Below are 27,842 nucleotides of genomic sequence, written 5' to 3' on the forward strand. Positions count from 1 at the left end.
TGATGAGGTCCAAAGGTTGCTCTCAGTCAACTTTTACCCAGGTAGGCAGCGTACCACTGTGTTTGTAAAGTGACTAGAATTTGGTTGAAACATCCACAAACTGCCTTTGTAGTCAAAAGGGAGAGATGAAGAAGCGAATGTAGCCTTCATAAAAGAGTGCTTAATATGTATGTGTGTATGTATAAGCTGCAGTTCTAAAATGTCATTTCCACTTAAAACATAATTTAGAAAAAGGTGTTCATGGGTGAGACTGAAGACCGTACATACACGTGCAGTCACAACACAGGAAGCCTGTAATAGTCTTTTCTTCATATTTTACCCAGTCACATGACAGAACCAAATAATAATACATTTATAGTGTAGGGGAGCACTCTGGGGTCAGACATAGGATGATTAAAGGATAAGAATGTCCCAGTTGTCTACATGGATGTACATGTAACCCTGAAACTAGAGAGGATGACACACAGAACCCCCCCCCACACCCACACACACACACATTCCAGACACACACATGTATATAGTATAGAATTTCGACATGGCGTGAAACACTTCAATTTATTTATAATTACATCCACAGGCAATGTCCAAATGTGTGAGGAACGCTGATCATCAAAAATATTGCATACATGATATTCACATTTCTAGACATGAAGACACCCTCTAGACATGAAGACACCCTCTAGACATCAAGACACCATCGGGCATCCACCCTTTCCCGCATTCCACTGCTAAACTTTTTTCTCCAAATCTGAGAGAAAATAATCAAATGTTGGTATCTATGGCCACCATGTGTCAGACTGATGGTAATCAAGCGTGTATTTTTGCTCTCCAAATGATACATGATAATATATTCTAAACAACACAGTTTATCATAACAAACATGTTTCTGAGTGGTTTTAACCCTAAAGTCTGCCCTCAAGTCCATAAAATTTCTTTTAAAAAATTGTTTTCAATAATAAATGGTCACAACATATGCTCTCATTTTTTGCTCACAAGCATCTACATTTGAACTGTTGCTGGAAGTGCCCCCTCACTCTTTCCAGTGAACTCCCCCGCCCTAGCGCATCCCCATTTTCCATGTTTGTGGAACAGTAAAAACTGGACTTTCTGGTAATTAACTTCACTGTGATGCCAACAAATGAATCATTGAGTATCCAGTGGACTTTACTGGGTGTCTTTTCACAGTGTTGCTGTGCAAAATTTGGCCAAGCATGGTAAACCGACAGGCCAAGTTTGCATCAGTTTGACATGGTACAGAATATGATACCAAAAAATGATTTATGTTTGAGTATCCCTTGTTTGAGACATGATGACAGAATCCCCCCCCCCCCCACTTCATATTTGCCCTTTATCTGCTGTATAAAGGAATTACTGACATTCATTGTATTGCCGTCAATGGATACACAAAAGAAAACATAAAAATACTTGGCAATGCATGTTAATTTCAATGTATTTTTGTATTTCTTTGTAATTGTTTCGCCCTCCCCTTTTTGTGGGGGGAGGGGGGAAGTTGGGGGTGGTTACAGAAAGATGGAGAGGGAGGTGGACAAATATACAGGTAAATATTATCTGTTCTCTTGTGCAATGCTGAGGCCTCATTTCCATGTTAAGTATGCTATTCCTCCCTCCCCTCAACCCACATCTCCCTATGTGCTTGTGTCTGGATCAGTCAGTTACGCTCACAGTGCTACATCAGTACATGCAAAATCACTTCAGCATTACTTCAGTCATTTCACACCTTGACATCTCTCTTTAACTCATGGTGTTCATTGCTCTATGCATTTAGATGGCAAGAATACCCTGTACTGTTGAATTTATAGTAGAATCGTTGAAGGTCAAAAATACATGTAGTTGCTTACATAAGCCAGAGGAAGCAACCACATAAAGTGTGATTGTGATTTAACAGCTGCAGGATATATGCCTGGGAGCAAGTGACTGGAACAGAGACTGTCTCATTTTTTTAGTACTGCGCCTAACCCTTCAATACTGGAATATTCTGAAAAGCTGTCAAGGATGGCTTCCACCCTGGATAGGTGGTATCCAGCCTGGAAACTTGACATGTACGATGACCCCATAACTGTTTGAATATGTACCTTTGTCTTGCAAAGAGTAACAGTACTTTGTCTTGCAAAGAGTATCAGTACTTATTCCTATTTCTCTTCTCTTCTCCTCAGTTTAACTGACCTCAGTTGACACTGGTTTCACATAATTCTGATTTTTTTCTTTGCACAGATTCATAATATTTTTAAGTCATTTACTCTTAGCTGTACAGTCGGTTACTGACACTTGCATTCTATGACATGTTGGGCACATAACTCAATCATTACAACTGAATTACGAGCAGGAACAAAAAAAAAAAGTAACTTTACACATATTTTACAAACTAAGAAGCTGAGCGATCGTCATACATCATTAAGGGTAACATCACACGCTGCAAACCAACCAACAGAAAGCCCAACACCCAGCAGTTGTCACACAGTATTTTACACTACATCAAACAAACCACTGAGAACAGGCCAACATGAAAATGATGGTCAGAAATGATGCAACACAAGACTGAACTAACCTGTGTGCATACTGTGAACTTGCTTTCACGATTACGAGAGAAATTACATCAGAAAATGGGAACCCTGTCAGGTTATTATACAGGTGATCATACATTGCACTAAGCCCTGCAAGATTAAATAGGCTTTATCTACTGAACCACACACACTTTGCACCCTCAACATTGATTGACCCTTTTCAAACATTCTACTGCTTGGCAAGACTCTCTGTTGCCGCAATAACAGAAGGCAGCAACCACAAGATCCCTCTCTCTTCCAACATAAATATCAGTTGGGATTCCCCAAATTCTCATATGAAACACACCTCTTCCAGTTGTGGCAATTACAAAGAAAGCCATTTTCAACTTTTTCCTACCCAACTCTATGTACAAGGTAAAAATGTAACGACAATCATTTTACTATTTTTACACCTGACATCCTTTACTGACCATTTAACTGTTACTCAATACTGGCAAAAATATTTCCCTTGTTCTCTTTCATCAAGATTATTTTGGGGTCAAAACATGAAAACAAGGACTGTGCACCTTGGATGGCATTTTTCTTCCAAAATTGTGTATATACACGTGTCACTTTTAATGAAAGGCTGTAGACAAGAAAGGTTGCTGTATTGACTGTTTCCACTTAGCATTTACTTATTTTTCTTCAACCCAGATCTTTTTATATTTTTATTTTCATTTAATTTTTGGGGGTATTTTTTAACATTCTTTGTCAAAACTTAGATATAAATTTAACTGAACATTATGGACTGGAAAAAGTAAGGATGACACAAAGTGTTGCCTTCAGAAATCCATAGATTAGAACATTTTGGGTCATCTTCCCTCAATGTGGACACTGGTAATATTTCTCTTAAAGAGATGTTCACACAGTGCAATCTCAGTACAATGATTTACAATAAAGGTGCATTACAATTCACACATGATAATAAGGGTTCAGTGCCACCAGCAAACAAAAGCATTGTGTAAACAACAAACTGCACCAATCTGTACAAAAGTATGTATATGAAATGTTGTTGATGAACACAGGGGTGTGAATATGCCTGATTCTAAGTTTAAACATATAAAATTTGCTTCCTTGGTTTGGTGAAAAGTTTACTGTCATTCTATGTGGGGGTAGTGGGGAGCATACCTGTTTACCATGAACTTTTTAAAGTACAGACTGTAATATAAAATCAAAATGTTCAAACTTGCTGATATGATTTTCTCCCATAAATGTTTGAAAATTTTTAACCCTTTCAGTGCCAAGCCAATTTTATGTTCAGTGACAACTGTTTGTTGAGGGATGTTATGGTCATGGAGGGTAATGATCAAAAAGAAATTATAGTATGTAAACTGATAAAAGGAAGTAAACAAAACCTATACTTTTCTGAAAGGAAAATGAACACACTATCCACATAAAACAATTGCACATGAATTTAATGATTTTGTGATAGAAAATTCCTAAAATGACATGTATGGAAATTTCCACCATGGGGCATTGAAGGGGCTGATAAAAAGAATATACACCAGGTGAGATGGAAAAAGAAAAAAGTAACGGTATTTAAGACAGTTCAAATTCCCTACATGATCAAAAACAGTTGCACGGCTGAAGGATGGTGAATGTCAGGTAGGTTGTCACCTGTCTTACAAATGGAAGCAGGAGCAGGAGGGTGGGGGAGTGGAATGCAAAAGCAGCAAAAGCACTGGCAGTTCTATTAGGAAAAAAAGAAAGAAAATCCAAATTTATATTCACTCGCATGGCATTAATTTTGTGGGTACAATGATGTAAAAAAAGAAAAGAAAAAAAATGGGGTGGTGTGGGGGTTGAGGGGTGGAAAATTGGTCCAAAAAAGTAGAAAAAAAAATCACAGTGTTCAACAAATACACCCAAACCTCAAAAAACGAATAATTTTAACTAACAACCAAAATATTACCCACATGAACACAAAATGAAAATCAACATTTCTGTTTTCAATCTCATTATACCACAGAGAAATCTCAGACACCCATGGTTATCATGACTGTAATTCCTTGATCACAAGACTGGTTCACTTGGAACAGTCACTTGTGCTGTCTTGTCCGCTCTGAACAGAAGCACCAACAATTAAAACACACAAGGTCTTTGATTCTGACAGCTAGGCAAAGTAAATACTGAGACAACAGAACAGTATCTACAGCTTTACATTCAGTAGATTTTTGACACAGCCAATGAAACAACCTGTAGCTTTCTCAACGAATTTTGACACAGCCAATGAAACAACTTGTTTTTGTTGACAGCTGTTTATGCAGACAAGCCAGTGGCAGTCAGTAACAGTCTCACATCTTGCTGAAACAATCTTTGGCACTTGTCCAAATGGCAATGCCCTGAAAACAAACAAACACTTTCATATTATATCAAAAGAAAAACAAATTGGATGACTAGACATGTACACAATTAATGTCTCCTCAATATGCATAGTGTACAGTCCCATACACCTGCATACCTCTGTGCTTCTCACTCTCTCCATTTACATTTGTTTGGAACAAGCCACTACAGAAGAGAAAAAAGCTGAATCATATCACAGCAGTGAAAAGTTTTATTTGAGAAACTTGTGCTTCCTATATGGTTTTGTCAATCTAAGGGTCCTGCATTTCACCCTAGAATTGGCACCTAGTGGGTTAAAAGTGGAGGTTTTCCATTCTCCTCAGACTGTATCCGCAGACTTGCTTATGCCTTAATCATCTTCATGCCAATACACACGCAAAAGATCAAATACCCACACTGACAATCCCGTAATCCTTGTCCGTGTTCAAAAACATGCCCAGCATGCACACCCCTGAAAAACGTGATTATGGCTGCCAATATGGCAGGATAAAAATGGTCATGCATGTAAAAGCCAGCTTGTAGATCCCATATAAGTGAACATGGGAGTTGCGGCCCATGAATGCATGTGAAAGAAAGAAAACCTCATCTGAGTGATATACATTATAGACACCAGCAGTGTTGGACACAAAATTTGAGCACCACTCCCAAAGACACATCCATCTGAGAAGTGGATAGTCCTCAACTGAAGTCACACTCATCACATTTGAACCCAAAGTGAATCAACGTTGGGTGACAGCAGCCACACACTGAAAAACTAATATGATGTGCCTCCAAAGAATCTGAACCCATATTCTCCCAGTCGTCAGTTTGCTGTGCTAACCACTGTGCTGTGGTGACTGGTTCAGCTTGTAATCCTCCACACAGCTGATCTGGTCATGCTTGTCACTCTGGAGCTGTTGCTGTTTGTGTTGCATTCAGTTACAATCCACACCTGATAACAATACTGTGGACAAACTCACAGACAGATATGCACACTGACAGGCATAATCAGGTAAGTTACACAGACTGGCTTTGATACACATCAGACGACGGCCCAAAGGATCATCATCAGGTCTGTGGCGACTCACCTTCTTGCACTGCTTGATCTGCATGACGGCGTAGTTGGTGAAGATCTCCCGCAGGTCCTTCACCTTCTGCCGTTTGAAGCGGTCAATGTCCCGCAGGGCAGCGTCCACTATCTGTCTGCAAGCAAGGGGACCGCAAGTCAGCACTGAGGCCTTGTTCTCACACACATGACGTGCACAAACACACACACTTTTTTTTTTTTTTTTTTGATAGAAAGGAACCCATACAGAAGAAACAGAAATTTCACAAAAAACCTGAATCATAATCAGAATCTTCTGTCTTCCTGCAGATCAACATCCCCAAAATTTCATCTCATGTAAGATGTTAATCCTAGGTCCTTTTAATTTTTAAAATTTTTTATTTGATCATTCTTCATACAAGGGAAAAAGTGGGAGAATGGTTATGCTTATCTGCCAGTACAGTGGCTATGAGGGCCTGGGTTCCAATTCCGGTATGTTTGACTGGGAAATCAAACTAAGCGTCTAGTCATTTGGATAAGATGATAAACTGAGGTCCTGTGTGCAGTGAACACGTGGTACACTGAAAAGAACCCACAACAACATAAGTGTTGTCCTCTGGCGAAATTCTGAAGAACTCCACTCTGATAGGCACACAGATATGTAAGCATGCACTCAAGGCCTGACTAACATGCTGGGTTATGTCACTGATTTCAGAAGAAAAGAAAACATTTCAAAGGAAAGAGTTTTTGGGGATCAGAGAATAAACTGCATTATTGTTTTAGCTTTCAGGAGAGGCCCCCAACACCTCTTAAATATCACTGATTTCGTTTTAAGCCCCCCTGGACCCTAAAACAGGACGCTGCTCCTGCAAGCCACCGAGGTTGATTTTCAGAGGAAACTCTCCTGGACAATTCCCCAGCCTGCCAACAAGAATAAGTGAAGAGTGGCTGAACAATGGTGACCACCCTGAAGTGAATGTTACAAGTGAAGCAACCTGTGCACGGAGGAGGCACCTGTTTTCAGTGAGGCAGCCTATCACATGGACCTGACCCTCACCAGTGAGGCAGCCCATCACATGGACCTGACCCTCACCAGTGAGGCAGCCCATCACATGGACCTGACCCTCACCAGTGAGGCAGCCCATCACATGGACCTGACCCTCACCAGTGAGGCAGCCCATCACATGGACCTGACCCTCACCAGTGAGGCAGCCCATCACATGGACCCGACCCTCACCAACACCTGCTGTTTTACAAGGATTGAGAGCTTTCCCCCTGGTGTCCAAGGCTGATGTATATCAGAGATCTTGTTATGAAAAGTCTGACAGATTACAAAGATGTGGACACATCAGCTTGCTCCTCCCACAAAAAGTGCAGGATAGCTGTTTTGGGGCTCTATAAATCTTGTTTAAAAAAACAGGAAAATTCACAGTATCAGTATTACATCCACACACCCTCACCAACATACACATCAGAAAAAGAGAAAACCACCATAGACAGTGATGACACAAAAGACAAGCACACAGACAGCAGTGGATGGATGTTACTCAACACTTACTGCGTTTCCTCTGTGGTGTGTTTGAGATCCAGTTCTGCCTGACAAATCTGCTCGTCCAGCTGTTTGAGCTTGGCTTCTCTCTGCTCGGGGGTGTCTCCCCCAAACAGCTTGCTCTTCATGCCGCTCAGTGAGAAGGACCCCGACTTTCCTTGGGCCTGTTCCCAGCACACAACACCACAGTGCAATGCCACGTCGCCACTTTATCCACAACAAAATATATGTACAATATTCTCCTTGCTTATAGTCCAGCCAACCGCACAGGGCCATATCAGGACTGTCAAACCTTACAAATGCTCAACCACTTCAACACAAATCTGTCTACAAAAAAACGCTAAGACAAACCCACAAAACACAGTTCATGACAAAGAATCCTAACCATTTTGCTCCTTAAGGCAAATAAGACAAGGCCACACTGAGGATGCCAGCCCTTCCACTTACTTTATCATCCCAATATTACAAAAAGTTGTGAAAAAGGAAAAACCAATACTTCAAAACCAAACAAACAAACAAACAAAAAAAAACATGAAAAAGGCCATATAGGAAATAACACTGCAGAATGGGCAGCTGATGCCCATCTCAGTGTTTACATCTCACTACCTAATTGCCAGAGCAAAACAGCACAGATAGTACATCATAGACTGCAGAAAAGATAAAAAAAGTGTGAAGGCTTGCTTGAAAAACAGAAAGGGGAATGAACTGGGAAGGCAGAAAAAGTAGACAACAGTGAAGAAGGAAAAAAAGCAGAAACAAAGTGTGACAGAAAAGAGGAAATTTCTAGCACAGAATTTCCAGAAGGCGGGGACGCTATTTATACTGAAAGACCCCCGGCATCCCCACAGGGGAATCCACAACAAAATGCTTCAGGTAAAAAAACAACAATGTGTCTAATGCTTCAATCATCATTCTTTACCAAAACATGTATACAAATGGCCTATTAGCTCCTCTTCAAAACATTCACCAACAGTTTCAGTTTCAGTTTCACTTTCTCAAGGAGGCGTCACTGCGTTCGGACAAATCCATACACGCTACACCACATCTGTTGAGCAGATGCCTGACCAGCAGCATAACCCAACGCGCTTAGTCAGGCCTTGAGTGCATGCTTACATATTTGTGTACCTATGAAAGTGGATTTCATTTTACGTAATTTCGCCAGAGGACAACACTCTCGTTGCCATGGGTTCTTTTTCAGTGCGCCAAGTGCGTGCTGCACACGGGACCTCGGTTTATCGTCTCATCCGAAAGACTAGACGCTCAGTTTGATTTTCCAGTCAAACTTAGGAGAAAGGGCGAGAGCGGGATTCGAACCCACACCCTCACGGACTCTCTGTATTGGCAGCTGAGCGTCTTAACCATTCTGCCACCTTCCTCCATACCAACAATGATTTGAGACTAAAACGAAACATGTATACAACTAGCCTCTGCACCCACCTTCAAAACATTTGCCTGAAATGATTTGAGATTGAAGTTCTGCTGAGCTTCCAAACTGATTTCAAATTCAGCAGCATAGCTGCAAATGGTCACACCATTTTCCTTCCCACCTTCTTTACCATGGAAAATGATTCTGAACATGTTGTTCACAGGATCTGTGGCTGAACGGATTTTGCTTGTTTACAGAGCAGACAAATAAAAAAGAAGAAGAAAAAAAAAAGTGTCTGTCTGATAGAGATCATGTGAATATACTTGTAAGCAAACAAATGGAGCTAAGTAAATTTAAATTTACCTGTTACTGATAGTGTGTGTGTGTGTGTGTGTGTGTGTGTGTGCTGTGTGTGAGTGTATATCTATATGTGCATGTGCATGCATGTGCGTTTATGCTTGCAAACATTAGTATGTGAAAAATGTGCATATATATGCAGTATTAGTGTATCTGCTTGTAAAAGAATACATCAACATGTATCAGTGTGTTCCTATGCCTTTCTGAATGCTTCAGTCTACATACCATTTGTTGAATCTGCTCAACGAATCACAAAAAAGTCTTTTTTTCAAGCAGAAATGAGTATTATCTGCTCTTTTTCAATATAAGAAGAAAAACAAGCAAGAAGAAACAAGTGTTATATATAACTCCAGAGATCTTCATAATGTCCATACATAAACAAGTGTTCACTGACCAAGATTTATCTCAACAGAAAACAAAGCAGACATGATTTCCTTTCCACACTTCCAATCTAAGCCAGACCAACACAACCCAGGATCACGATCACCATGTGACACAAACTAAACCAGCCAACCTGACCAAACTGTGAAGGTCAACTGAAGCACAGCTCACTGTGCTGCATCTGAATGGTAGTCTAATCTCAGGCACAGAAATAAATAATTCAATTAATGAATGAAGCTTTCCAACCACACATACTGAGGACTGATTCTCTATAGACTGACAAAGGCAAGAGTCTATGTCAAACAAAACAAGCTGACACTATGTAAGAATAAGCTCGCAGATGGTGACAGATCTTTCAAACTTCAGCATGAAGCATCTGGAATTCATGGCAACGCTAATGCCACGGTACATTTCACTTTTGAAATAAAAAATGGAACAGCCAGCTAAGAGGAAACAAGCAAGCACAAAACAATGTGTGTGCCAACTACAAAGACTGTGGAAACACTATCAACTTTTCAATTGACTCACATACTGTCCCAAAAGTATAGGAAAAAACGACATAGTGGGTCTCTTTCTCTCTGTACTCCCCCCCTCACCCCCCCATCACCAACATTCCTTCCATTTCTCTCCTATCCCACTGTGTATCCCTGAGGAGAAAAACAAAACAAAACAAAACATGGGATACCACAGATGCAAGCCAACAGTGCAAAGCAAGCTGGAGTGTGTACAGTGTGTCATGCAAAGTTCAATTAAAGAAAACATGAACAGCAACAACAACAAAGAAATAAATGAATAAAACGAATCCAGTACAATGACACCGGACGTGTTGAGGGCAGGACTGACAGGAGGGCAGACACCACAAGCAGACAGGAGGAAGACGACGTGACACAATTATTGTGACCACATTTTCCCTTAAACCATCACTTACATGTGGTGAAGGGGGGAGAGATAAAAGGTTTTAAAAAATCATAAATTAGAAAAAAAAAAATCAAAAAAAAAAATCATGAACTTGAATTTAAGGCAAATCATTACAACACTTGGAAAAAAAAAATCATATCTGAGACCTTGTCCATCATGTTTCTGGTGTGCAGCTGAAGATTGCCATCCAAAGGGCAATATAACAAAATGACAGAGTGCTTAAAGCAAGCCGAAAAGCAGTCCACATCACATCCCTTGCTCTTTTCTTTGATTTCACCTGGGCCTGGAATGGACAGCCTGTCATTTCATGTGAACAGATGGCCATTTGGTTCCTCTCACTTCCATCCTTTCTGCATGCAAGCACAGCAGGGTTTGATACACCCACCTGTCTGATTGTCTGGAACGACTAAACCAGTATTTGACTTTTCAAAATGTTCTGAAATAGTCTGTCATCAGGACCATGGAGTGATAATCAGTTATCAGAGGGTGTGTGTGCAAGCATGTATGTATGTATGTATATATATATATATGTATATATATTTTTTTTTTGTGTGTGTGCACACATGTATGTGTGTGTACCTGTGTATGTATGTGTGTACCTGTGTATGTGTGTGTGTATGCATGCGTACCTGTGTGTGTGTGTGTGTGTGTGTGTGTGTGTGTGTGTGTGTGTGTGTGTCTGTGTGTAGTTCTACTTTATACTGTACACACTATTGTTTACAAAGCACATTGATCACATACTCTCGGGAAGGGGCTCTGACAGTGCTCAACAAAAATCCATTCCTTCAGGTCTCTGTAACCTGTTTAAGATGTTACAGAATAAAGGAATCAGATGTCTGCTTCTGCACACTGAACAGACCAAAGCAGTGCTCAGCAAGGGACAAAACAGAGCAGTAGGTTTGTGCATGTTACAGACTACCTGGTTCACATGATGGCTAATAGGATACCATCAACTGGAATGATAATAAAATCAAAATAATGATAATGATAATATGAAAAAGAAGGAGAAGAAAGAGAAGAAGAAGAAGAAAAGAAGGAAAAGAAGAAGACTGTAAAAATATTACATTGTGCTAAATCTTGTGCAGAAACAAATCAAAGTGCTTTCACACCCAACTTTCACACACATGCATAAAAAAATTATAACAAAAATTATATATACATGTAGACAGACAGCAAGAGAATATGTAGATGGAATAAAGAGGGGTATGGAGGAGCTATTTTAGAAAGAGATTTTAAGGCCAGACGTCTTTAGCTCTTTCAAGAGCTTAATTGTTAGAATTTGATGAAGCAGCTATGAATGTGGTACCCTTACATTCTGAGCACACAGCTTGGTAGGACTGCTACTGCTCCTATGAAAATGTACCATAGATCTCTCTGATGTTCTTCCACACAGGAACACATGTTGTTCTGTAAGAACTTCCTTTACAGCTGACAGTAGATGCTAACATTCATTTTAAACAGTGTTGCTGCCATGGCCATTACCTTCCTTACATGTGAGATTACAGACGTACATTGCCAGGAGGTGCCAAGGCAGGATCAGGCTCTTCACTTGTGATGCAGTATTTAAAGTGATCAGGGATCTAGGCCCTCTTTCAGCATGGTGTTGTGTTTGTTGTAAAGGCACTTTGCTCCATTTTCCTCTCTACCCGGGTGTCAAGGGCTACCAGACATCAGCTTCACAAGGTTTGGGCTCTTCCTTCTTATGCTGTGCCCTAGACACAGCGGATATCAATTCACTCTACCTTGCTTTTTCTTTTTTTTTTTTTTTTTTTTACACTATCAGTGTACTCTATGCACTTTTCCACACACACAAACACACACATGTACACACACACACACACAAACTCAAACATGCATACTGAAAATATGTGACCAAATTACTGTTTGTTAATGTCATTCCTGATGTAAATGGCAACAGATTTGAGACAAGGGAGGGAGAGAGATTAGACAAAACAAGCATGCGTTTGACACACAGAAACATTACAACACCTAACACTATTCAACTAACAACAAACTCACCCCAGGTAACTCAGTTCCATTGATTATGGCGCGCTTGTTTTCATTTAACAAAATACCCATTTAGAAATAATAAGCAACGGACTGAGAGCAAAGGACAAGCATTTCAACATGTCTGTACCAGTTAAATCACTCAAGGAAACCAGCGACAGTGTCACTGGAAGAACTACAAAAGCTTCCCCAGAAAGCTTAGCATTAAGAAAATGTTTTTTCCTACACATGGAAACACTGATACAGCCAGTCATCCATTGCAATTCTACTATCTTGTTTGTCTTGTGTTGTTGATAATGAAGATGATGACAATACTTGTCAATATCATTATGATTACTATAAATGTTATCAGAGGGCACTATCCTTCTGCTCAGTGCAGGACCCATGGTCAACATGTATGCGCACGCACACACACACAAACGCAAACACACATAAAAGCTCACACACACACATACACATGCCCCCCTCCACACACACACACACACAGCCCACACACGAACACACATACACATGTACTCACACATTCTCACCCACATATACTCATGTGTAAACTGCTGAAAAAAGTTCTTTCCAATTCATCATCCCATTACCATTCACAAAAAGATCTTTTCATATAGAGAATGGTACATAAAACAGCTTCTTTGCACACAAAACACAATACGAGAAACAACAACGATAAGGTAGGAGGTATCAAGAATAAGGTTTGAGCATCATTAATTCACAGGAAGGTCACATCACGAGTCACACAATTAAAACAAAAATCAAAAGGATGAAAAAAAAAGAATATACAAAAAACAGATTTTATTGTACTCCATTCTGTTTTGTTTCTTAATGTGATCTTCTTTTTTCCCTTTGATTTGCTTGTTGTTCTTGTGTTTTCGTTTGTTTATCTAATCAATCATCAATGAGTGCACTGTCCAGATTCAATCATTTCAAACAATGAATGTTCCACATGTTTCACAGAAAGTCTGGCTGGCTCATTAACCCTGACAATTGTATGGTCAAATTGAAAGGCCACACACAGGTGGGGTAAGACTTGTCTATCACTCATTCAGGTTTGCTCGCCCTTGTGTATGCACACACATGCCCTGCACATAGTCAGTGACACACACAGAGCTGCAATCATTAAGTTTTTCCTTAAAGTTGGTTACTGCTTTCTATGCAGTGGGTTTCATATATTTTGTTAACAATCACTCACTACATGTAAATCAGCCTTACATAGAAGAGACAACAATGTGAGAAAGGTGAGAGAAAAATGTGTCTGTTTTTGTTGTTCTGTTTAAACTTGCACACTGAGAGCTATGTATGTACAGTCCTACAATGAAACATATACTGGTATTTGACATACAGTACTGCCTGTCCAGTCTGCAATGCTGACATAAAAAAAATATATAGATATGCTGAATTTCAAAAAGTTTATCACTAACACTACACTATGAACACATGCACACACACACAAATAAACTAGAGAAAAATAAGAAATGAATTAAAAAATCTTTTTAAAAAAGGAAGAAATAGCAAAAAGGTCACCCTACTACACCTGTGTCCCTATCAAAACAAAGCAAAAAAACACACCAAAAAACCAGAAGACAATCACGAAGGAAAAAGTCTGACGAGAAACAAACGAGGAAAAAGAAAGAAGACAAAAGAGCAAAACAAAAACAAACTTTATCAAAAACACTTTTAGCAAAGTGGAATACAAATACAATGCAAGTAAGTAATGCAGAAGAATGTGTATATCCTGCTAAACAGGCATTGCCACTTTCAAGTAAACACATCAAATACCAAGGATGCAGGAAAAGGCAACTCTGGAGAAAAAGAAGAAAAAAAAAAGAAGAAAAAAAAGAAAAAAAAAAAAAGAAAAACAAATCTTTTTGCTCATTACTAACCAGCTGAGAAATTAAGCCTGCAGACCCAAACAAGCAAAAACAAAAACAAAACACGTAAAAAAAAAAAAAAAAAAAAAAAAAAATCTAAATCAAAGAATACAGCAAAAAGAACAACAAAAACCCCAAAAGCCAACTAAAAATCAACAAAGAACAATCTCCCAGAGAAGCTGACCAATCACCAAGTGAAACAAAAAGTGACGTACAGACTACTGTCACTGCTATCAATCACAAGCTTTGATGCACCTCTGAAGACCCTCTAAAGAACACACACTTCTTTTTTTATTCTTTTTTTTCCAAGGGAAATCAGACATTTTCTTCACCATGGCTGACTGGATCAAACTGAGTCCATCCTTACTCTGTTGTGTCTGTAAGGTTTTCTTCTACTTTGTCTTCAGTATTTGTGGGTGGAAATTTCATGCTCACTTTAATCTGCGAGTGAACTTTGTGTACATTTGACTGTTTATTCCCTGCCATATAGGCAAAGAACCATGCTCTGTTTTTCATTTGTTTTTTTTTTGGGGTGTGTGTGTGTGCATGATTTGTATCTTGTATTCCTTGAACACACCAACCAATGACACTAGCTGCAGGATGTTTAACCCATTTCATCCCAAATACAACTGAGTCATCTCATTCTCAAGACCAAATAATTTTCAAGTGGTCAAAACTGAGAGTTTTAAGTTAGAAAAATGACAAGTAAATATATTTTTTTCTTCTGAATGGACAGCATTTTGGGCCAAAAGGACAGCCCTGAAAGGAAATGAGTCAAAGACTGTCAAAGAGAAAGGACACATTCCACAGGTGATTTCTCCTGTCTGTGCTTATCAGACTGAAGGAAGGCAGGAGTATCAAAGAGTGGTAAAGTGCTGGACTTCAATCCTTGGTTCGATTACTGGTCACTGTGTCTAGCAGGGTTAAGGATGGAGATATTTCCCATCTCAAAAGATGTGCAGGCCTGCAATTTATAAAACCCCTTTGGGTATATACGCATGCAACGGCCAAATACACTCCTGTGGTCAATTTGGTGGGTTATGGAAACAAGCAAGCACACCCTCAAACTGGAGTATGGCCACGTGCAAGGTACGGTAAAACAGTCATACACATAAGAAGCTCTCTCATACATATGACTATGAATGAATGTGGTAGGAGCTGCAGCCCAGGAATGCAGAATAAGCAGAAGACTGGGGGAAACAAGGTCCATGTGTTAGAAGACTAGGGGAAACAAGGGCCATGTTTAACATGTAGAAGACTGGGGAAAACAAGGGCCATGTTTAACATGAAGAAGACTGGGGAAAACAAGGGCCATGTTTAACATGAAGAAGACTGAGGGCCATGTTTAACATGAAGAAGACTGGGGAAAACAAGGGCCATGTTTAACATGAAGAAGACTGAGGGCCATGTTTAACATGAAGAAGACTGGGGAAAACAAGGGCCATGTTTAACATGAAGAAGACGGGAAAACAAGGGCCATGTTTAACATGAAGAAGACTGGGGAAAACAAGGGCCATGTTTAACATGAAGAAGACTGGGGAAAACAAGGGCCATGTTTAACATGAAGAAGACTGGGGAAAACAAGGCCCATGTTTAACATGAAGAAGACTGGGGAAAACAAGGCCCATGTTTAACATGAAGAAGACTGGGGGAAACAAGGGCCATGTGTTAGAAGACTGGGGGAACAAGGGCCATGTTTAACATGAAGAAGACTGGGGGAACAAGGGCCATGTTTAACATGAAGAAGACAGGGGGAAACAAGGGCCATGTTTAACATGAAGAAGACTGGGGAAACAATGTCCATGTTTCACACGATGAAGACTGGGGAAAAAGTTTGATGTGTCAGACTCACCAGTAACTCTCGCTGACCAGCCTTGGAGGACAGGTTGTCTTCAGCTCTCTCCAGGTCGTACTGGGCACACTCGTAGCGGCGACACACCGCTCTGCAACCACACCAGGGGAAGGGTTAAAGCTTCGACCTTTGACATTGTTGTTTATAGTCCAGCTGACAAGACAGGTCCAAATCATGACAACACAACTCCAAAAAAATTTCAATGACAATAAACACAGAACTCTGTCATCTGCAAAAAACAAACAAAAGAACTCCCCTACAACACAGTTCAAGGCATACCATTTTAACCATTAAGCTCCTAAAGGCAAATATGTCTAGGTTGTGCACACAAACACACACTTATTTGTGTACCACACGACACAACACTTCTTACCTTAACGAATCTCCAAAAGCATAATATTCTTTCAGCTGATCAGCATACTGCTCCTCTTCCTCAAGGGCTGCATCTACAGATGAGGCGTAACTGTCCAACAAGCACAGTGGGATGACAAATGTTCAGTATTTCTGGAATATCTTGGCTCTCAATCCCATCAACACCATAATGGGCTGTTTCTGCTTGTTTGTTTGTTTTGTTTTGATGTCTAAGGAAAGGGTATGAGTTTCACTATGTCAGACATTCAACGTATTGATGAGTGGTGAATAAATTCAGCTGAAACATTTTTGTCCCCACCCAACTCACCCTATCAAAGGGCAAAGGGGGTGAACACTTGGAAATCATAGTCACACACACACTCACACAGAACACTGTGAACTGTTCCTACAACGACCACCCAACACTGTACTCACACATCCATGTAGTGGCCAGCACTCTGCAAGGGCTGGGAGATGTCTTTCTCTATCAGACTCCACTCATGAAATACACGAGCGTAGTTGGCGTGCACCTTGTGTATTCCATACAACTTGTCACACAGGCGCTGTTGGCAAGTTAGGGAAACAAACATGGCATCAATCTACAAATTATTTTTTTTTTAAAGGCACAGAAAATGTGTGTGTATACATACATGTGTGTGTGTGTGTGTGTGTGTGTGTGTGTGTGTGTGTGTGTGTGTGTGTGTGTGTCTATATAGAAAGGTCACAAACACACACCACAGCTCACACAGAAAAGAAGGGGCTAATGTGAGAGTTGTAGTCTATATACATAGAACAGCAATGAATTTTCTTGCAATCCTATGGGCAATTTCTTTCAGAACAAAGTAATCAAATAAATGAGTTTTTTTCCCTTCCTTCTTTTATTTAACTATTTTTTCTCAAACCATATTCATATGAACAAATGAACAGAATCACATTCAAGCATGTGCAAGGAACTATGATGTGTGCAGTGACTTACTTGTGTACATCTCCACATTCAAACAGACACACACATCAGCAAAAGTCCACAGATACTGAGACTCATTTAGTAGCTTATTCTGGCTTTTCCACACATGCTCACAGAATTATGTACATTTGTGAACACACACACACACACACACACACACACACACACACACATATGCATAAACATACATGTGTAATCTGACATGCACACATGTTCCTGTCTGCACTTCACACTGCATAAACAAATTTCACCACAGTCAAACATGTTAATTTGTCTTCAGCTTCACAACAGATGCACACTTAACTCAATCACACACACTCTTTGTCAACATTTTCCCTCACATACATAAACATTTGTACCTGCACACATTCACACACACTTTCTCCTTCTCTGTCATCTTGAGCTACTGAAACTGTCATCTTACCGTGCGTATTTTCAGGATGTTAGCGATGTTATTTTGCAATTCGTTACTGTAATTTTTCATTTCCTCAAAGCGACGATCAGGCTTCTTCAGTCTAAATGCGGCATTCAAGGACTTGAGTCGACTCTCCGCCTAAGAGAAGTACACATCAAACAAAAGCATTAAGCTTGAAGAAGACATCACAAGATTATCAACATTTGGCATTTTAAGAAAACTCGCAAGTATGCATATCTGGGCATACACACATGCACATAAACATATTTGTGTATTCTGCGGGGTCCACACACCCTGGCCATCAACCAGCATGTTTTTCTCCACTATGTGAGGTCAGCGTTCAAAGGACTAAAGATTTACAGCCATGATCACAAACCACTATGTGAGGTCAGCGTTCAAAGGACTAAAGATTTACAGCCATGATCACAAACCACTATGTGAGGTCAGCGTTCAAAGGACTCAAGATTTACAGCCATGATCACAAACCAGTATGTGAGGTCAGCGTTCAAAGGACTAAAGATTTACAGCCATGATCACAAACCACGATGTGAGGTCAGCGTTCAAAGGACTAAAGATTTACAGCCATGATCACAAACCACTATGTGAGGTCAGCGTTCAAAGGCCTAAAGATTTACAGCCATGATCACAAACCACGATGTGAGGTCAGCGTTCAAAGGACACCAGATTTACAGCCATGATCACAAAGCAGCATGTGGTTCGTGTTCAAAGGACTAAAGATTTACAGCCATGATCACAAAGCAGCATGTGAGGTCTGCGTTCAAAGGACACCAGATTTACAGCCATGATCACAAAGCAGCATGTGAGGTCTGCGTTCAAAGGACACCAGATTTACAACCATGATCACAAAGCAGCATGTAAGGTCCGTGTTCAAAGGACACCAGATTTACAACCATGATCACAAACCAGTATGTGAGGTCAGCGTTCAAAGGCCTAAAGATTTACAGCCATGATCACAAACCAGTATGTGAGGTCAGCGTTCAAAGGCCTAAAGATTTACAGCCATGATCACAAAGCAGCATGTGGTCCGTGTTCAAAGGACACCAGATTTACAGCCATGACCACAAACCAGTATGTGAGGTCTGTGTTCAAAGGACACCAGATTTACAGCCATGATCACAAAGCAGTATGTGAGGTCCGTGTTCAAAGGACTAAAGATTTACAACCATGATCACAAAGCAGTATGTGAGGTCCGTGTTCAAAGGACTCAAGATTTACAGCCATGATCACAAACCAGTATGTGAGGTCCGTGTTCAAAGGACTAAAGATTTACAGCCATGATCACAAACCAGTATGTGAGGTCTGTGTTCAAAGGACTAAAGATTTACAGCCATGATCACAAACCAGTATGTGAGGTCAGCGTTCAAATGATCACAAACCAGCATGTGAAGTCTGTGTTCTAAGGCCTAAAGATTTACAGCCATGATCACAAACCAGTATGTGAGGTCTGTGTTCAAAGGACTCAAGATTTACAGCCATGATCACAAACCAGTATGTGAGGTCTGCGTTCAAAGGACACCAGATTTACAGCCATGATCACAAACCAGTATGTGAGGTCCGTGTTCAAATGATCACAAACCAGTATGTGAGGTCCGTGTTCAAATGATCACAAACCAGCATGTGAAGTCCGTGTTCAAATGATCACAAACCAGTATGTGAGGTCCGTGTTCAAATGATCACAAACCAGCATGTGAAGTCTGTGTTCTAAGGCCTAAAGATTTACAGTCATGATCACAAACCACTATGTGAGGTCTGCGTTCAAAGGCCTAAAGATTTACAGCCATGATCACAAACCAGTACGTGAGGTCAGCGTTCAAAGGACTAAAGATTTACAGCCATGATCACAAACCAGTATGTGAGGTCAGCGTTCAAAGGACTAAAGATTTACAGCCATGATCACAAACCACTATGTGAGGTCAGCGTTCAAAGGACTAAAGATTTACAGCCATGATCACAAACCACTATGTGAGGTCAGCGTTCAAAGGACTAAAGATTTACAGCCATGATCACAAAGCAGCATGTGAGGTCCGTGTTCAAAGGACACCAGATTTACAGCCATGATCACAAACCAGCATGTGAAGTCCGTGTTCAAAGGACTAAAGACTTACAGCCATGATCACAAAGCAGCATGTGAAGTCCATGTTCAAAGGACTAAAGATTTACAGCCATGATCACAAACCAGCATGTGAAGTCCGTGTTCAAAGGACTAAAGATTTACAGCCATGATCACAAACCAGCATGTGAAGTCCGTGTTCAAAGGACTAAAGATTTACAACCATGATCACAAAGCAGCATGTGAAGTCCGTGTTCAAAGGACTAAAGATTTACAACCATGATCACAAAGCAGTATGTGAGGTCCGTGTTCAAAGGACTAAAGATTTACAGTAAACAATGATCACAACCTGGCTTTCTTCCAGTGTCTTGACTGTCATCATACTTGTTGTACCATTCCATATTATTGTTTTACTTTGATAAGCATTTCTTAGATCATGTATACTAAAGAAAAAAATTCCACTGCAAATGAATGATCATGGAAAAAAATGAGTTAAAAGACAATTTTTTTAAGGGGATTATTCAACCTTCTATCACAACCTCACAAACATCTTTATTTCATGCATTCAATAGTTTAAAAAACTGTAACATATTTTAACAAAATTCAGCCAAATACATTTTTGTGGGAATGTAATATTCTTGAAAAAAAAGAAAAAAAGAAGAAGAAAAACATGGGCAGGGGACCGGAATGCATACTACAGTCTGCTCTGACAATTCTGTCCATCTGTACACTCTACAGGATTTTTTTGGTTGTTGCAGAGGCAGAGAACATTTTCTTAAATTTTCTTAAAATATATTCTGTTGGAAGCTCTGAGTGCAACAGACATGCAAGTATGTGTAACTGCACACAGACACAGACATACACAGACAGACAGACACAAATACATGCATGAACACACACACGCATGCACGCATACGCACACACACATACACTAACAGTAACACACACGCACAAACACAAGTTATTAAAGAAAAGCAAGCACACGTACCTTGCTTTGAAAATCTGTGGCATATACACTTTCCTTCCAACCGTTTTCCTGTTGGAGGAAAAAAGAATTATCACCATCAGTTTAACAGAAAGTGGCGGTTGTTTAATCATGACCAAAATGTTTTAGTAGTGTTTTAGAATGAAGAAAAGCAACACAAAAACTTTTTTTTAAATAATGGTAGCAGCTGATTACTTTGATTCGCAATTTTCTGTTTGTTTGTTTCGTTTGTCTGGGGTTTTTCATAGCTTTGTACATATATCTTCATCATACAAAATATACTTTCATCCAGGGGATCCTGGGAGGAGGGGGGCTGGGAGTGATAGTCACCTTCAGGACCACCACTAATGTGTTGGGACTGTGAATGTACGTCCACTGGGTTCAAAGATGGTGTTTTGCCTGAGCAGGGCAGCATGACTTTGGTTGGATGGTGGTGTGTACTGTTTCCCTGCCAAGTTCAGAGGGAGGAGCCAAGAGACTATCTGGCATCAAGGCTGACCCTGTGCCAGTTGGTGGACACTTATCTCAAACATTTGTGAATTAAACAGCGCCAGCTGGTGGACACTTTTGTATGCAATGGAGTTAGGATGGGGTATTAATGGTGAGTGAACTGGGAGTTTTATAATGTATATTCATTACACAAATCATTGTAAAATTGATTTGTGTGTTCTAGTGTTTGCCAGCTGCTTGAAATCTCTGTGTGAGTGAACACAGAACACTGTGCTGAGCATTGTGTGACAACCATGGAAATGTTGGTCTGGAAAGAGTTAACTGGCAACTTGTTTACAGGTATAGTAACAACTGTTTTTGCTGGAACCTTCTTGCGCTGAAAGAGCACAGAATGATGCTAACTTTTGTTATCATTCTCTCTCTCTCTCTCTCTCTCTCTCTCTCTCTCTCTCTTTCAGAACACACAAGTATAACTTATTATAAGCTACAGCAAGTATGCATATGACTCCTGAACATTTTCCCAACAAGAACAATGACGTCAGTGTTGTCACTCTACCTCTTTCAAGAAGCCCCTGAAGACCCTGTCTTGACACAGCTTGGGGTGGGCAGCCACACGAAGCAGAAAGATCTGTCATAATGAAAACACAGCATTCACTGCACAACCAATTGAATCAACGATGTCATACAGCTTGGGGTGGGCAGCCACATGAAGCAGAAAGATCTGTCATAATGAAAACACAGCATTCACTGCACAACCAATTGAATCAACGATGTCATACAGCTTGGGGTGGGCAGCCACACGAAGCAGAAAGATCTGTCATAATGAAAACACAGCATTCACTGCACAACCAATTGAATCAACGATGTCATACAGCTTGGGGTGGGCAGCCACACGAAGCAGAAAGATCTGTCATAATGAAAACACAGCATTCACTGCACAACCAATTGAATCAACAATGTCATACAGCTTGGGGTGGGCAGCCACATGAAGCAGAAAGATCTGTCATAATGAAAACACACCATCAACTGCACAGCAAACAGAATCAACTATAATGTGATGCAGTGTGAGGTGGGCAGCCAAACACAGCAGAAATACCTGTCATAATGAAAACACACCATCAACTGCACAGCCAACAGAATCAACTATAATGTGATGCAGTGTGAGGTGGGCAGCCAAACATAGCAGAAATACCTGTCATAATGAAAACACACCATCAACTGCACAGCGAACAGAATCAACTATAATGTGATGCAGTGTGAGGTGGGCAGCCAAACACAGCAGAAATACCTGTCATAATGAAAACACACCATCAACTGCAGAGCGAACAGAATCAACTATAATGTGATGCAGTGTGAGGTGGGCAGCCACAAACAGAAATATCTGTCATAATGAAAACACACCATCAACTGCTGAGTGTCATCCCGATTTGCCTATTCCTGTTTTGCCCATCATTAAATTGGTCATCCTGATTCACCAATTGTTAGTTCATCTTTGTAGTGGTTTGATGTGCCATTCAAAAGCTGTGAGAGAGACTAGGTTTTCAGCTTCTCCAAAGTAATATTTTTCTGTGTACATGTATGCCTCTTTGTTCTGTGGCAATCTCAGCATTTGTATCTGTCCACAAACATGCTTTAACACTCAACCGTGTGTGTGTGTGTGTGTGTGTGTGTGTGTGTGTGTGTGTGTGTGTGTGTGTGTGTGTGTGTGTGTTGTGTGTGTGTGTGCGTGCGTGCGTGTGTGGGTGCGTGTGTGTGTTGTGCAATGAATGTGTGTGCATGCATGTGTGTGTTTGAGAGAGAGGCTGAACAGGCAAAATGGGTATGGCATGCAGGTGAAACAGGACAATGAGTCAAACTCTCAAGAGGCTATGCAGAAAGCAGCTAATCAAAGTGTCGATGAATCGGACCTGCTTCAACTGCACAGCTAACAGAGATTGAATCACACTGTGACACAACTTGGGGTCAGCAGCACACATGGGGTTTTCATCCAGTTTTCAGTAAACATAGCACAGTAACTGGCTGGTCCACAACATAAAAATATCTTATAATTTTACCTGACTTTCAGTCTTCCCTTGAACAAATTCAAATTGCTGTAAATAGCTGAGTATACTGATATTCCACAATCTTAACTTTTGTCCAGAAAAATATATATAGCTCTAGATACACACATATATCCGTTAATAAAGTTTCATTTGTAGTATTCATAAATTGCAGATCAAAATTGGAACAGACAGATCAAAATAGGAAGATAAGGTGAAAACAGAGAAAACAGACTGTTAGAGATAAATTTAATTTTATTCCAGAAAATTCATAAAATTACTAAAACATGGGAAGGGTGAATAACTTTTAATTACATCTTGAACATACTTGTCAATATGTTGAAGTTTGTTTTGTTTTGTTGTATGTTATTATCATTAGTGTATGTGTGTGCATAAACATGTGTCCTGATGTGTGTGTGTGTGTGTGTGTGTGTGTGCGTGTGTGTGTGCAAGCATCAGTGTTTGTGTGAGTGTCAGTGAGTGTGTGAGTGTGTTTTGCTTGTTTCGGTTGACATTGTAGCACTGAAGTTGTGATTCAATGTGTATGTGCTATTATTGTATCCTACACACCCCAAAATGGTAAAAGAGATTAAATTTCATTAAATATTTGATTTCATATTCAGAAAATAAAAGAAGCTATACATTTGTTTTCTGATAATTCAATCCATTTTCTAAAGTTAATGTATCACAAATACTCTTGGGGCATTCTGTATAAACTGGAACAGAGCAACCAAAAGAATACTCAGATTCATCAGTCTCTGAAAAGACACCAGGTTTTCCACATGTCTGAGCAAACAAATTCCAAACTAGTTCGATGTTTTTACCCAAACACTGCACTACATTTTCCAAGACCCCCAAACAAAGTCACATAAAAATATCCAAGAATGCACAAATACACACACTACAAATTTACCACACATCCATCAAAACTGGTGGTGATGATCTTTTTTTTTTTTTTGGCTGACCATACAGGAATCCTGCTTAGCTTAGAATTTACTATTAATGTAGTTTTCAATGATGAAAACATATGAGCTTAATATGTTGCACCTGGTTGAAACATCATTTCAGGAAAAAAAAAGAAAAAAAGATGTTAATGTTCAGTTTTCATCACTTCCATCTGCTTTGATTTTTCTTCTTTTTTTGTGTAAGCAAAATCTTCTTCAACAGTGTGGGTGTTATGAAAGGTACCATGGAAATTCCTAGAATTGTCCAGACCTTTCAGGGTAAAAGATTGATTTCCATGACTTTTCCAGCCTGAAAATGGTCTTCCTATTTTTCCAAACCTTTTCCAGACTGCCAAGACTCTGAGGAAACCTTGAGACACACTGCAGAGCAGAGAGTTGGATTTCAACAATGACAACTCACCTCAAGAGCTGCTCTTCTCCGCTCCACAAAATCAGGGTCAAACTTGTCTGTGGAGGCATTCTGCCAGGTGTAGGTGGCCTACACAGAAACAACACAGACATTTCTGTGGTGTTAACCATTGAAATCAAGATTGCAGAGAACAGCTTTTTAACTTAAGGTGTTTGTAGCTTAAAGTGTGTTGTGAAAGTGTGCGTGTGCATATGTGCATGTGCGTGTGTGTGTGTGTGTGTGTGTGTGTGTGTGAAGCTGAACAGAGGGAGGAAAAGGGAGAGATAGTGGTGGGTAAAGAAGTGGACTGGAGAGAAAGAGAGAGAGAGAGAGAGAGAGAGAGAGAGAGAGAGAGAGAGAGAGAGAGAGAGACAGAGAGAGAGAGAGAGAGAGAGAGAGAGAGGAACCCGTCACTCATTGGTTAAGCTGGAAGACTGCTGCTGTACTCTTCTCTTGCCAAGAACATGTAAATTCCAAACACAGCAGACAGCACTCCGTGTCTGTGCCACATACTATTCTGTAAGCTGACTTGGAGATTTCAGGTCTGCCACTGGCACTGGCAGAAAGTTAGGTTTTTTACAACATGCACTTCAGGATGTTCAATTAAATGTATATGGCCAAACTGCTGTGACAGGTATGTCCTTGCAAAACATATCTGGTTTCAATACTGCTCAGCAACTGAATGGCTACAATAGTAAATGTACAACCTTGTTTCCTTTCCTTCTTTAAATGCACAGCGTATGAAGAAGACTCAAGACCAGACAAAGTATGGAATTAATGGTTACAAACAAATTTGATTTTACTTTTTATCTCTCTATCCCTAACACCATAACTGCTGATAAACATTGTGACACATTCAGTCAGCCAATAAAAACTTCTACACCAGTTCTACAAGGTGAATACTCCCATTAGATACAGGAAAAGAGCTTTGGGGACACTTGCCTTTTTCTCTGGTAGAGGTGGAACCACAACAGCAGGAAAGGTGGCATCCAAGTAGTTCCTCAGAAGCTCAAACTCACTGTAACGTCTCCACACAGAAGTTGCTCCTTCCCCATAGCCACGCATGTTTGGGTCCGTTACTCTGCAAACAAGAAAAAAACACACAATAAAACAGTAACAACTTCTTAAGACTGTATGCTATAAAAACTGATAATTTTCTCAATCTGTAGATAATTTAAAAATACAGCATCAAAGTCAATAGAACATAGCAGAACATACAATTTAATGTTACAATACAGTGAAATGCAAGAGTATGCTATGTAGTCCAGTAAAACACCACGCCGATCTACAACACTCTTCACACTGATGTAATGAAACTGAAATATATACAAACATTCACTGTTTTTTATTTCCATCTTATAATTCTTCTGGTAATCAGTCAGATCCAAAACATAGCACATGATTTTGTCTTAAAAAACAACAACAACAAAAAACACACAATGATTATGAAGATTTTCCCATGGATGGTACTCCATTTTTGATGTGATTTTCTTGGACCAAGCAGTAACTCACCTTGTTTCTACAAGATACACAATGAAGGTATCTTGCATTTTCATCGAGGCTACAGTCCGTTTTTCTGGTTCTGAAACTGTAATTTCCATCCATTGTAGCAGATGAGTCTGAAAAAGACAGAAAAAAAGAAAAACTTTACACAGGGAGAAATAAAATGAAATAATGTAAATTAAAAAGAAAATGAAAAATAATGGAGAGTCTATCAACCTTACAACCTTATGCTCTGGAATGGGGCAACAGTTAAAATCAGAATGCTTGAATCAAAATTTATGAATTTCTAAACCATCTAATGTATTAAAAAAGAAAAGAAAAAAGGTTTAGCCTGCAAAACCTGGACTGTGTAGAGCTGTTCCAGTGTATGACACTGGTGCTGGTTCTCAGGTTGTCAACCTGCATACACTGGGATGTTCCTGACAGGAATGAACATATCAAGGAGAAGGCACTGACCCATGGGCCAATCACATAATGACTGTTGTATAAAATATCAGCTGCAATCATTGGTTGCTTTTATCATCTGTGTGTGTGTGTGTGTGTGTGTGTGTGTGTGTGTGTGTCTGTGTGTGTATGTGTGTGTGCATAAGCACACCCACACATGCTTATTTGTATGTGCCTTATTTGATACTGTCTTAATTTTATCTGTTTACTACTGAACTGATTACAATTTTTTGTTTTCGTAAGGTGAGTTTGTTCTATTCTCATCCCCTCTCTCTGAATCAGTGTGCGTCATATCAGTTTCAGTTTCAGTAGCTCAAGGAGGCGTCACTGCGTTCGGACAAATCCATATACACTACACCACATCTGCCAAGCAGATGCCTGACCAGCAGTGTAACCCAACGCGCTCAGTCAGGCCTTGAGAGAGAGAAAAAAAATCAAGCATTCTGATTTTAACTGTTGCCCCATTCCAGAGCATAAGGTTGTAAGGTTGATAGACAGACTCTCCATTATATTTCATATCTGTAATGTGTGTGTGTGTGTGTGTGTGTGTGTGTGCGCGTGTGTGTGTGTGTGTTTATCTGAAATGAGAAAGCTTTTCTTTTTCTTAATAAGACTACTTTCTGTTCACTCGATTTATGCACACAATTTCCTATTAAACTCCACCATCATGATCATCCCAAACGATATAACCTTTGCTAATACTATCATCTTCTTCTTTATCAACAAGCCTATCCTCCTGCTTCTCGTAATCATTGCAATCTTTACTTATTATGGCACATTGTTTGACTGGCTTGAGGCAATCATAATCACATTCAACTCATCAAGAGGGGTGGAGCTGAGACATTCATTCTGACAGATGAATCTTTTACAAAGACTGTTGAACTAACAAAGCGTAAAATAATGCATAACCTAAGATATAGCAAGTACATACCGGCCGAGGTCTTTCTATCTTCTCCACCTTCAATTCTTCGCGTTTTTCCAGAATTTTTTCTTCGCTGACAGGTATCGATTCGCTTTCGTCTGCCATGTTTG

General features: G+C 39.9%; 1 protein-coding gene across 1 annotated transcript; it reads right to left on the reverse strand.

Annotated features, from left to right (window-relative positions):
• Positions 1-536: 536 nt before the first annotated feature.
• Positions 537-27,842, reverse strand: LOC143290389 (sorting nexin-4-like). Its single transcript, XM_076599782.1, has 13 exons — positions 27,742-27,842; positions 26,376-26,482; positions 25,806-25,944; positions 24,876-24,953; positions 22,028-22,099; positions 21,025-21,072; positions 17,975-18,103; positions 17,022-17,149; positions 16,609-16,698; positions 16,236-16,326; positions 7,487-7,641; positions 5,972-6,086; positions 537-4,903 (listed from the first exon to the last, which is right to left on the reverse strand). The coding sequence occupies exons 1-13, from the start codon at positions 27,835-27,837 to the stop codon at positions 4,856-4,858; spliced, it is 1,296 nt and encodes a 431-aa protein (XP_076455897.1). The 5' UTR covers positions 27,838-27,842; the 3' UTR covers positions 537-4,855.

This window comes from Babylonia areolata, chromosome 15 (assembly GCF_041734735.1).
Source record: "Babylonia areolata isolate BAREFJ2019XMU chromosome 15, ASM4173473v1, whole genome shotgun sequence".
NCBI classification, from domain to species: Eukaryota; Metazoa; Mollusca; class Gastropoda; order Neogastropoda; family Buccinidae; genus Babylonia; species Babylonia areolata.